General features: G+C 37.4%; 1 protein-coding gene across 14 annotated transcripts; it reads right to left on the bottom strand.

Moving 5' to 3' along the window:
• Positions 1–6,707: 6,707 nt before the first annotated feature.
• On the bottom strand, positions 6,708–13,260 carry LOC114352315 (uncharacterized). 14 transcript variants are annotated; one of them, XR_003655850.1, is made up of 5 exons: positions 12,528–13,260; positions 11,792–12,118; positions 10,917–11,098; positions 8,087–8,266; positions 7,589–7,763 (listed from the first exon to the last, which is right to left on the bottom strand). XR_003655850.1 is itself a non-coding variant. In XM_028303879.1 (3 exons), the coding sequence occupies exons 1-3, from the start codon at positions 13,195–13,197 to the stop codon at positions 7,479–7,481; spliced, it is 3,582 nt and encodes a 1,193-aa protein (XP_028159680.1). In that variant the 5' UTR covers positions 13,198–13,260; the 3' UTR covers positions 6,708–7,478. The 14 variants fall into 14 exon arrangements, 11 of the variants coding, with proteins under 11 accessions (XP_028159680.1, XP_028159681.1, XP_028159678.1 ...); XR_003655849.1 differs by having other exon boundaries at positions 10,917–12,118; XR_003655848.1 differs by lacking the exon at positions 8,087–8,266 and adding an exon at positions 10,070–10,162 and having other exon boundaries at positions 7,683–7,763; positions 10,917–12,118.
• Positions 13,261–13,304: the final 44 nt, after the last annotated feature.

The following is a 13,304-nucleotide window of genomic DNA, read 5'->3' as shown; positions in this document are numbered from 1 at the left end:
GGACCTGGGGTGTGTACAGCAAGAAAACAAACATTGTGACGGCCTTTGCACTAAAATGAGTGCATGTCGTAGAAATAAACTTTCATAATAAACTAGTTTATGCTAACGGCTTCGATCGCGCTTTTATAACAAGGCAGGTTTATCCTGACGAAGTATGAATAACGTTGGTCGACAACAAAACACGATCGTAAAATCTAAATGTTTGAGACCTTAATAGCAAAATATTAACTAACATCTCAAAATTGAGAAATTAGGTATGCTAAATTAATTCAAGTAACCCAATTTATTTATATAAGAAATCCCACTTCATGTTGTTTTGATAAAATACATATAAAATTTTTTGATCGGGAAAAGCGCGCTGCGCCTGAAAAGCTATCTGTGACAGACCTTTTTCACGCGGACGAATTCACGGACTAAAGCTAGTCTCAAACACTAATCCATATTACTATTACTACACTATCGCAATATTTAGTAAAACTGGACATCAACATTCCCAATAGACATTGCAGATTGCATGATTTACCCAAAAGCATTAGCATTTTCGACCAATCTAAATACCAATCAAAGTGATTCACTCGGGCGCACTGCGAATCCAATCAAGAATGGAACTCGACAAATTACGATTACACAGTTGCGAAATAGTTTTAATTGAAGAGAAAACTTTCTAAGCGATGAATGGGCTGGCATAAAACAATAGGTGAGTAGAACGCTTCCCAAATAACAATCTAGGTATTAACAGAAGAAAAAAGATGTTGTAAATGTGTACATCATTACCATTAGGTATCATGTATGATAGATAACCCCCGACAGAAAAAATAAATCTAAAAACTAACAATTAATAATTTCGACCGATTTTCATCAAACATAGTTAAGAACACTCCCGACTAATTCAATTTCAATAAAAAAAAAAACACAAAATCATAATCGGTTCACCCGTTCGGGAGCTAATCGTCCATCCTACGAGTACTAATATTATAATTGCGAAAGTTTGGATGTCTGGATGTTTGTTACTCTTTCACGCAAAAACTACTAAACGGATTTTGTTGAAACTTTACAGTATTATTGTTTGTAACCCAGATTAACACAAAGGCTATAATTTATGCCAATCCGTGACACTAAATTTCACGCGGGTGAAGCCGCGGGGAAAAGCTAGTAACTTCATATAAAACTAGCTGACCCGGCGAACTTCGTACCGCCTTAGCGTAGAGATTTTCTTAATATTTTTTTCCGTAAGAACCATCCTTGGACTTCCACAAACATTTAAAAAAAAGAATTATCGAAATCGGTTCAGCCGTTCACACGTGATGCCGTGACAACGCGAAACGGGTTTCATTTTTATATATATAGATGTTCATGCCCATCACAAAACAATTGTCCCTTGCGAGATTAGAACCTACAACAGCTAGTTACGCGAACCATTAGGTCAGACGATCATCACAAGAAATCATGACGCAAAGAGTAAGATAAGTTTTTTCAGAAAATTTAGTCCTCAAAGTAATTTACAGCTTTACTTTCAATACGCTACGGGACTATTCTCACCTCTCGTTCCCACCAATGCAACTCCTGTGTAGCCAGGATCTACAGCTTGACCAATAAAAACCCAACCAGTGAAGGTCAAGTTTGTCGCAGGGGAGAGTTAAACTGTCATTGGACCCGCAACGAAATTAATCAGAAGAACATAGGAGGAGTTCGAAATTAAGGTTCGACTTCCCTCCATTGCAAACAAAGGTTTAAAACCTTTCAATATGCTAAATTAAAATCTTTCTGTATATAGTTCGCGTACTTAGTTTATTGCAAAATAAACGACTCTACATTTTTGGTAGCTTTCAACAACCGGTCTTTAGTTCAAGTTGTTTTCGATCTGAAAATGTAAGTATCAACTTAACTGGCTACAAAGTTATTTTTGTGTAGTCTATTTTTAACACATTTGTTTGTGTAATAGTTTCTGGTGATAGGTATTAATTACTAAAACCTTATAAATCTCTAAAACATACAATGATGACAATATTAGTCGTAAGAATTCTTATGTGCATATAATTAACTTTTTAGTTAAATATTCAAATTCATTCGTTTTCATAATGAATATCTACCTACTTACAACCCTCTTACTCTTATATTCTTAGCAATCTACCTTCAAAAACTTATAGGATAACTTATACTACCTACGAAAATTAAATTTTCATGTAGAAAAATAACACATTTTAAAATTCTGCTTCATTGCACGTTACTGCATAATTTCGGCGTGCAACAGATGGTCCGGCTCGAAAAACAAAAATATTACCTGTTATTGTCAACAACCGACATTACTTACTTTTCGACAGATGGTGTTGAATTTATCACTCGTTCACTAAAATTGCACCACATTACAGCTCACTGATACAACACACTGCGTTCTGCACATCATTTTTGAAAACACGAAATTATTCACAGAAACTATTTTTTAGGAACTTTCAGTTCGGCAGGCTTAACCGTCGGTTAATTTAGCAATTTTTAATTCTAACTTAGAGTTATTAAAAAAAGGTTAGCAGTTTTAATCACTGGTTAATAGTCTGTTTGGTAGTTAAGAAAAAAGTATGTCGTTTAGATGCGGGCGAGTCGGCTGCGCGGTTGTTACGTAAGACGCGCGCGCCCACTACGTTCGTGGTTGAAACTGAGAGTGTTTTCCCGGCCGACGGTAACCCCCCCTTAGTTAGGTAATGGTAGTATTTCCATCAATCCCTATCATAACTGCTTTGAACATCCGCCGTCTTTGTTGTAGGCGAGGGGATAATGTCCCTGCTTGTGCTGTCTTCAGATATAAATGTGAGTGTAATTGCCATAATATTATATTTTTTTTGTATGGTAAGAACTTTTAAGGAAAAAGGATTAAGTTAAATGTATAACCGGTACTTCGGAGCTATTTAAGTAGCACTTTTCATTAGAAAATGAGCACGATCAAGCTAAAATCTCAGAAACAGGACATACCTAAATCGTAAGGATAATTTTAAGCAAGGGCATAAATATTATTTTTGTGTACAAAGTGCAAAGATTTAATAGAAATAAACTAATAAGTCACTTGTTATAAGATGGCATTGAGGTCAACAAAAACATAATTTTTCTGTGCAAATAAAGATTTAAAATAAATAAATTAATAAGTGACTTCTCATTAGATGACATTGAGGTCAACACAACAACATGCAGTACCAAACTAAAAAAAAATCAATTTAAGTATGTTGTTGCCATATTTGATAGACAAATAGCGTCACTAACACCTACTTAAGTTTTGCTCCATTTAATAAATGTTAGTAACGTTACCTACGATATGAAGCCCGCATCAGTTAAAATAAAAGAGGTCACGGCCTCTACCTTGTAATGCATTATAAAGATAAACCGTTTTGTTTTTAAATAAGTTGAATAAATTTTAACCAGCCAGGTACAAGAAATTGAAGGCTTGGCAATAAGGACATGACATCAGTTTTTTACTGTCATGGGTACCATCCAATAAGAACACTAAGATGTTTGTAAAATAAATTCCTAAAACTTATAGAAGGATAAATAATATTTAAAAACAAAAAGCTTTTACGCAAAAAATATGAGTAAACATTGCGTAGTGTTTCATAATAAGAAAAAACAAAACGGAAAAATCAACATTATCTCTTTTAAAGCAAACGAAATACATCATCAAGATATAAGAAATTAAAAAAAAAATGATTGGATATAGGCTTGTCTCTAGGCCTATATCCAATCATTTTTGTTGACACAGCGCCTCAGATTCAGATGCGGTTCCGTAAACACGCATCTTCAACACCAACAACAATGCAGTTCTCATATCCTTAAAACTATGGTCATAAGACTGAAATTGATTGAAGAAGATACACAATAAGTTGGTTGTTCCGAGGGAAGTGCAACCCATTGTTACAACAATCTCAGGCAGAGCCAATTTGCTTTATTGCGATCCCATACATTAAATTACACTGTTTGTACACAACTCTGAGAAGCCACCGCTACGTTACGTTATTTGTAATAAAACGACATAACGCATTGGTTTTATGGTCATTGTTACCTTAATCTTATGAAACAAATTAAAGAAAGAGGATTTTTTCTCAATAAATTTGAGTCCGTGTTAAAACAAAATAATTTTATACGGGACCCTTCAGTATTCGTAGTTTATTCAAATAATTATTTAATTCGCTACATTGTTTAGGGCAGTGTTTTTCAACCTTATTCATGACACGACCGTATGGAAAAAATTTTGGCGACCCCCCGACCCACGGTGGTCTGAAAATGAAGGTCCCATACCATAGAAACTTAATGTCAGAAATTAATAAATAAAAATATGTATTGTGTTTAGTATACCTCCCTTTGTTTTACTAATATAGTACGAAGGGTATGAGTAGCTTCATGTGTGAGAAAAAAAATATTTAATTATTTTTTGTATGGAAAAAAACACTTAAAGTCGATTTTTTTTAAACTGAATAGAACTGAAGGGCTTGTACTCCCATGAGCTATTGCACCATACACGGCGATCAAGATGACATACAATTCTTGTGCCTTTGGGTGCCGCTTTGCATGTACCAAGCTTTGGAAATTTAGAATTTTCGGTAGGTGATCTTTCAAGTCTTTGATGTTATTTTATGAAGTTATTAACCGCTTTCAATACGAGAATAGTATGTAAATTAATACTCATATAACTAGGAATATACTAGGGATATTTTTAAATATTTTTTATTTTGAAAATATAAAAAAATAAAACGTTTAATCATTGAATGAAGTTACCAACCAGTTGGTAACTGACATTGTTATTAGTTACTAACCTGCTAATGACGTTTTAATGAAAATAATAGAAATCAATATTGATTAAATAAACAACTTAAAAAATCGAACTGCCTAATAGGCCAGAAGAATTACATTTAAAATCGGAAATAATTCATACAAAAGATATTATTGTTTTAATGGCTTCATTCGTAACCCATTTAACTATCCTAAATTTTCGACGTCGACGGAGTTGTGCTTAAGTGGTAGGGGCCCCCGAAAGGGGCATTTTTCGGACGCGTAAAGGACTTACCCTATCGAAAACTGGTCTTCATGACGGTTGAAGAGCATTTAATCCTGAATTTAATAAGACCAAATTTATATGTTTTGGACAAACTGTCCTCGTTCTTATCTTCGAAAAAGTACAAAATGTACATAATATGTATAATTAATGATCCTCTCCACGTCCAAAGGCTCGATACCCGCAGGATTCCAAGTTTTGAAAATGACCGCCTCAACCAGTGTAACCCTGTCAAGGCTTACGAGCTGGATGCGCCTATATCTTGTTCGTCCCAGCCATTCGATACGTTGCCTAATCGATGCCTGGTATGGAAACACAGAGTCGTTCAGGAGAGTGCAAGAAAGAGGTGCAGTAACCGCAGTTAGGGACGACTGGGACGAACAAGGATAGGTGCATCCAGCTCTTAAGCATTGACTCAACCAGCTTAACCCTGTTAAGCTGGTTGAGTTGGCCTTTTACAAGGCTTGGGAGCCTGCGAGTGACGAGCCATTGTACGTAGAGAAGGTCAATAATTATACGTACATTTTGTACTTTTTCGAAGATAAGCACGAGAACGGTTTGTCCAATACATATGAATTTGGTCTTATTTAATGCAGGATTAAATGCCCTTCAACCGTCATGGAGACCAGTTTTCGATAGGGTAAGTCCTTTACGAGATATAACCGTAAAACCGAAAAAACGCCCCTTTCGGGGTCCCCCACCACTTAAGCACAACTCCGTCGAAGTCGAAATTTAGGATAGTCTTAATGGGTAACAAATTAAGCCATTAAAACAATAAAATCTTTTGTAGGAATTATTTCCGATTTCAAATGTAATTCTACTGGCCTATTAGGCAGTTCGATTTTTAAGTTATTTATTTAATCAATATTGATTTCTATTATTTTCATTAAAACGTCATTAGCAGGTTAGTAACTAATAACAATGTCAGTTACCAAGTGGTTGGTAACTTCATTCAATGATTAAACTTTTTATTTTTTTATATTTCTCAAAATAAAAATTATTTTCAAAATGTCCCTAGTATATTCCTAGTTATATGAGTCTTAATTTACATACTATTCTCGTATTGAAAGCGGTTAATAACTTCATAAAATAACATCAAAGACTTGAAAGATCACCTACCGAAAATTCTAAATTTCCAAAGCTTGGTACATGCAAAGCGGCACCCAAAGGCACAAGAATTGTATGTCATCTTGATTGCCGTGTATGGTGCAATAGCTCATGTGAGTACCAGCCCTTCAGTTCTATTCAGTTTAAAAAAAATCCACTTTAAGTGTTTTTTTCCATACAAAAAAAAAATATTTTTTTTCTCACACATGGAGCTACTCATACCCTTCATACTATATTAGTAAAACAAAGGGAGGTATACTAAACACAATACATATTTTTATTTATTAATTTCTGACATTAAGTTTCTATGGTATGGGACCTTCATTTTCAGACCACTGTGCGACCGTTCGCTTTTTGCCTAAACTTTAGGCAACTCACGCGAACGCGCCTTATTGTCGATTTTCCATGGTTCACACTCGAATACTCTCTTCCCAAAACACAAAGACGTAAATGCCAGTTTCAATTACGGCTGAACTTAATTTTTTTTTAATTAGCATGATTTGCAAGAAGTAAGTTCCAAGACTTGAAGCTTTTTGTTGTAGCTATGTTGCGGAGAAAAACTCTGGAGCCGGTTTGGTAAAGTTGTATTTGTACTACACGCAGTAGATGTTGCTTTTACATTGGTTCGAGAGAGAATGGTACAATGGTCGCACTCGTGCACAGCACGGACGGACGCGCGTAGCGCCATCTATGATTCTTTGTTTAAATCATTTTGTAAACTGTTAATTGTATTGTTAGTTCTTATAAAGCAAGATGAATTATAGATGGCGCTTTACAAACATTTGATTTATACTAATATAGGTAGATGGCGCTAAAATGGGTTCGGAACATGCTCCCCCCTTGAAATAGTTAAATAATTAAATTTTAAGTATTTAAATTGTTGTATTTAAAGTGTATTAATTGAGTGTACCTACTAAGTTAAGTGTTTACATTATTAGGTTTAATTGCTACAATAAATTGAAATCTAAATTACTTGTGTATTGTTAATTTGTTTGAAATAAGTTACCTACCTATCTATGTACCTACTCTGGTATTTCAATGAAACCCACACAACTTAAGCATTTATTGAAGTTTCACAAATAAATATTGGCATTAATGATAATGTACTAACTAATGCAATACAGTTAAGTACTATCTAATAATATGAAATTATACTGTATGAGTTTAAGATACATTTGCTTGAAACAAGTATAACACAATATGAAATATGAGTCTAAGTTAGATTTGGTTACAGGCAAAATGGTTATAATATAATAGTATGATACTCTAGATATTTTAAGTTATTTTCAATGATAAATAAGATACAAGAAAGGTTAATACATAATGTTATTTAAGTAAGTTAATTATTATCTAATATTGGTAGAGGACAAATCCTCGGGAAGGACAGCTTGATGTTGGAGCCCTGGGATGTCCTCAGTGTGGCAACGCGAGTCACGCCGTCGCCCCCGGGGTGTGTCTCGATGATCCTTGCCAGTCTCCACTGGCATGGTGGAGTGTGCTTGTCCTTGATGAGAACTACGGAGCCCGCTGCCAGCGTGGGTCCCTTGGAGCTCTGCCACTTGCCTCGTTGTTGGAGTAGCCCCACGTAGTCTCTTGAGAAGCCCTTCCAGAAAGATTGGTAGATCTGTTGGAGTTGTTGAAAGTATTTAAGTCGGTTGGTTGGGACTTCGTCGTATTGGTAATCCGGCAGTGCCACTGGAGTTCTTCCTATTAGGAAGTGAGCTGGTGTAAGGACTTGGAATATTTCGGAATCGGAAAAAGGAATGGGACATAAAGGTCTGCTGTTAAGGATGCCCTCTATCTGAATTAAAATTGTTGAGAAACCTTCATAGGTAAGTAGACTTTGTTTTAGGACACGCTTAAGATGATATTTACAACTTTTGACAGCGCCCTCTGCCAAACCATTCATGTGAGGTGAGTAACTAGGTACAAACTTCCATTCGATACCTTGCTCGGTGCACGAAGTTGTCAATTCGTTAGAGTTCGTGTTAAGAAAATCGTATAGCTCCCTTAACTCCCTGTCAGCACCCCGAAAGGTGGTGCCGTTGTCGCTCACCACCACTCGTGGCTTCCCGCGTCTAGCTATGAACCTTCTGAACGCTGACAGGAAGCTGTGAGTTTCTAGACCTGTAACAAGTTCAATATGTACGGCCTTCGTTGAAGAACATATAAAAATGGCAATATAGGACTTGTAAGTTTTGCAACCACGCCCCTGCCTGTCTTTGAGTAGAAATGGACCTGCATAGTCTAGTGCCACAGTGTAAAATGGCGGCGCCGGTTGCACTCTGTGACCTGGTAGGTCGCCCATAATAGGCGTCGGTGTATGTGGCTTGGCTCTGAAGCAAGGTACGCATTCTCTAAAAATGTTATTGGCTAAAAGCTTACCCTTGATAGGCCAGTACTGCTCCTTCATGCTAGACAGCAGCAGCTGGGGTCCTGCATGCATGAGGCGGACGTGCTCGTTCCTCATAATTAGTTTGGTTAATGTGTGATTGCTGTGTAGTATGATGGGGTGTTTTTTGTCAAATTCGTAGTGTGATTGACTGAGACGTCCTCCCACCCTTATAAGATCATTATCCATAAATGGTTTAAGACTCAAAAGTTTTGAGGTTTTAGGTAATTGTGAGTTATTTTTAAGAAGTTTGTATTCGTTAGGAAATGATTCTATTTGTGTAAATATTATTAGTTTATTGGCAGCTTGCCTTTGCTCTTGGCATGAAATTGGCCCTGTAATTTTGTGGGTTTTATTTTTGCAGTTGTGTAAAAACCTTAGTACGAGTGCAAATATACGAAATAGTTTCGTGTCACTGGACCACCTTGAAATTAAATTGTTTATGAATGTGTTATCGTTAGCCCTATTTTGTGTTGTGTTGCATAATGTTTTGCATGGGGAATGTTTTGCCTTTAGCTCAATTAATTCTTGGGTTTGCTGTTTATTTTGAGGCCACTCACCTTGTGGTTTACTCAAAAATGTTGGACCTTCAAACCAAAACTTAGAGGTAGTTGTGCAGTTAACTAATTTGTCAGGTAAAACCCCCCTTGAAAGCAAATCTGCTGGGTTTTCATTACTAGGAACCCAGCGCCATTTGGACTTGTCTGTTAGAGCTTGAATCTTGGTAACTCTGTTGGCTACAAATGTATTTAGCTTGTGAGGTTCTGTCTTTATCCACGCTAACGTGATAGTCGAGTCGGACCAGTATTGAATGTCGTTTATAGGGACTTTGAGTGATGACTGCAAATCCTTCATATTGACTGCCAACAATAACGCCGCACTCAATTCGAGGCGGGGTATAGTTTGAGTTTTTAGTGGTGCTACTCGTGTTTTTGAAAATAATAATCGAACTAGAGTTTGGCCTTGTGCATTGGTTGTAAGCACATAAATGGCCGCCCCGTAAGCTTGTGTGGAGCTGTCTGCAAACCCATGTAATTGGAAAGTTATATAATTGCTTATTGTAACTACTCTGGGAATCTGTAATAATCTTAGGTATTGAAGTCCATTGTAAAATGTTAACCAATCTTTTAAAAGAGTTTGTGAAATAGGTTGGTCCCAATCCGACCCGTCCACCCATAGTCGTTGAATGAAGCATTTGGCAAGAATTAGGCATGGGCCTAATAGACCCAAAGGGTCGAAGATACTTGAAACTCGAGATAAAATAACTCGTTTTGTTACATTGTTTGGTATAGGTTGCAAATTAATTGAATAATTCAAATTGTCGTTTTGGTTTGACCATTGAAGTCCTAATATTTTGTGCAAGCTATCCCCTGGTTGTCCGAGTTGGACGCTTTGTGATGTTGTACTTTCTGTTTGTGTAGGTAGTGCTTGTTGAATTTGTGATGAATTAGTTTTCCACTTACGTAGATGAAAGTTGGCTGTGCGCAGGACTCTGTCTACCTCCAGGGCGACCTGCGTGATTCTGTGCTCATCGTCACCTGAGAGAAGTAGGTCATCAGCGTAGAACTGCTCCTCGATCGCTGCGGCCGCTGCGGCTGCTACCGGCAACTCGGCTGAAGACCGTGCTGCATCTGGAAGTTGTTGCAAAGCAGTGCGAGTTTCTTGTGCCAAATGCAGTAAGCAGCGTGTTGCAATGTGCGGCGCAGGTTTCAGCCCAAAGCTGAGTGTTGTTAATTTGAAAGTTTGAAGCTCATGGTGAGGCTCCTCCCTCCACAGAATGCATTGCAGAGGTTGTTGATCAGCATTTATGTGTATGCAACAAAACATTTTACGTATGTCGGCGTTAATTACATATTTGTGCAATCGAAAACGTAATAAAATGTGATTTAGTGTATCCTGTTTGATTGTGCCCTTGTGCAAAATATCATTCAGAGAATACCCGGACGAAGTTGGACAAGAAGCATCGAAAACTACTCTCAGGGGTGTGGTAGACTTCTCTAGGTTGACAACAGCATGATGTGGTAAGAAATTAAGCGGGACGTCAGAGGAAGTACATTTCTCCATGCGCCCTGTTTGTTCAAATTCTCTCATAAATTGAATATACATTTGCTTAAACTCATCGTTTTTTGAAAATTTTCGTTCTAATGAATGGAATCGTTGTTGGGCAATGTGCTTAGATTGACCCAAATTACTAATAGGAAATTTGAATGGTAATTGTATTACAAAGTTGCCCTCAGCATTGCGAGTGTGTGTCATGAACACCTTCTCACATACTTTGTCATCATAGGACACTTGATCATTATGGGGAGTGAATGGATTGTCACCACATTCCTCCATTTCCCAGAAATGTTTTAATTGAGTTTTTAATGATAAATTGCATCGTACCTGTATGGGACTTGCTAAAGACCCTGATACTATCCAGCCCAGCTTTGTCTTTTGTAATATAGGACAGCCCTCTCCCAGACTATGCCTTCCAAAGCACAATAAGTTGTAAAATAGCTCGGCGCCAATGAGTAGGTCAACCTCACCCGCTGAAGAGAAGTTCTCGTCTGCCAATTTGATGTGAGCTGGAATGTTCAAGAGTTGAGTTATTTTTGGTGAATTATAATTTGGTAGATTACAAATTTGTGGCACAATTAAACAAGTCAGCTTTGTTTGAAATTGTCTATCATTTGACTCAATATTGAGGTTACAATATTCTTTTATTTTGGTTGAAGTATCATTGAAACCTATCACTTCCATATTGACATTTCGTTTGGCTAATTTCAACAATTGAAAGGCCTTTTCTGAAATAAAATTGGATTGTGAGCCACTATCTAGTAAGACTCTCAAGTTGTGGGTTTGATGTCGCGAGTCGTATGCTCGGACCATTGCTGTAGACAAAAATACAATTTTTTGATTTTTGGTTGGTGCGGTGACCGCATTATTATGTGTATGAGTATTGATTGAACCTGCATTTGCTGCTGGCTGTACATGTTCCCTCACTGGCACTTGGTTATTTGATTTATTGGTTTGGTGAGAGTGCAGCGAGGTACTTGAAATTGGTTGTGCAACATGCATTGTAGAAGGAGTCACGCTGTCAATATGTAACAGTGTGTTGTGCTTACCTTTACAGTACTTGCAGTGCGAAGAGCGACAATTGCTCACATTGTGATTGTTGCCTAGGCAGTTTGTACACAAATGAAATGACTTTACAGCCCTATAGCGTTCCCTTGCATTCAGAGCCAAGAAATTGTTACATTGGTTAAGATAGTGCCTACCTTTACACTGCGGACACGAAGGATTTACAATTGGCTTTGAGGATGTGGTTACCAAACTTTTCCGTGCCTCTGGGCCCCCAGGTTTAGTGACATTCAAGTTGTCGAGAATGTCAGCTCGCCTCCGTATAAAGTTTTTGAAGTCCTGCAACGAAGGTAGTACATTTGAGCTTTGGTTTTCCTCCCATGATCGTTGCAGCGAGGAAGGTAATTTGTTCGACATGAAATAAATGATAATTAAGTCCCAATCATCAATGGGAATGTTAAGTGTGTGAAGTGATCGCAGATGTTTGTTTATATTATCAATTAATGCTCTAAGTGACTTGGCATTTTCAGATGAAATAGATGGCCCTATAGCGTTCCCTTGCATTCAGAGCCAAGAAATTGTTACATTGGTTAAGATAGTGCCTACCTTTACACTGCGGACACGAAGGATTTACAATTGGCTTTGAGGATGTGGTTACCAAACTTTTCCGTGCCTCTGGGCCCCCAGGTTTAGTGACATTCAAGTTGTCGAGAATGTCAGCTCGCCTCCGTATAAAGTTTTTGAAGTCCTGCAACGAAGGTAGTACATTTGAGCTTTGGTTTTCCTCCCATGATCGTTGCAGCGAGGAAGGTAATTTGTTCGACATGAAATAAATGATAATTAAGTCCCAATCATCAATGGGAATGTTAAGTGTGTGAAGTGATCGCAGATGTTTGTTTATATTATCAATTAATGCTCTAAGTGACTTGGCATTTTCAGATGAAATAGATGGTATTTCAAAGAGAGATCGAAGGTGATTTGAAACTAGTAAGCGAGGGTTGTTGTAGCGTTCACACAACAGCCTCCACGCCATTTGGTAACCATCAGATGTGTATTCTATCGAATTGACAACCTCGAGAGCTCCGTCCTTCAGACAACTGCGAAGATATTTAAACTTTTGTATTGATTTTAATGAACTCTGATTTATTAAGGCATCGAATGTCTCCCTAAATTCAAGCCATTCCCTAAAGTCACCGCTAAAACTGGGTAATGCAATTTCTGGAAATTTAATGGAGTCAATACATTCACTACTATGAGATGGTTTGGCTTCAGGTTCATCATTGTCGTTTCTAAAGGCCATAACCAGGCCTTTGGCCTTGGCTAGGCTCTCAAAGTAAAGCTCCTCGAACTTTTCACGTTCGAGGAGTTGAGAACTGGTGTCCTCGGACAGGCACTCTAATTGCATCTGAATTGTGTCAAATTTCTCATAAGTTGATGTAACATTTTCTATGCGAAACTCAAGGTTTAAAATATCATCTGGAGATAATGGAGTTGCTAAATTATCCATGAAATTGGTGAATTGGGTAAGTTTACCCTTAAATGCTGCTCTACTGCGTGAAAGTTGAACAATGTCGTTGGGAAAAGTTTTGTCTTGTGACGTCATTTTGAAAAATTGTGTAAAATTTGGTTAGAAATTGTAAGTAAGTAAGATAGAGGGTTTGTTGTGAAATAATAAAAGGAACCAGCTCACTCTCCTTTAGAAGTTCGAAG

This window comes from Ostrinia furnacalis, unplaced genomic scaffold, assembly GCF_004193835.3.
Source record: "Ostrinia furnacalis isolate ACB-3 unplaced genomic scaffold, ASM419383v2 OfSCF1318, whole genome shotgun sequence".
NCBI lineage: Eukaryota > Metazoa > Arthropoda > Insecta > Lepidoptera > Crambidae > Ostrinia > Ostrinia furnacalis.
This window is presented reverse-complemented; position numbering and strand designations above follow the sequence as displayed.

What these genes read in the sequence shown, in the direction of transcription:
- LOC114352315 (XM_028303874.1), bottom strand. Translation starts at nt 13,197, where the DNA reads ATGACGTCACAAGACAAAACTTTTCCCAACGACATTGTTCAACTTTCA. An exon ending in TTCTTGGCTCTGAATGCAAG is followed by an intron (nt 11,743 to 12,151) that starts GGAACGCTATAG and finishes TCTGAATGCAAG; the next exon opens with GGAACGCTATAGGGCTGTAA.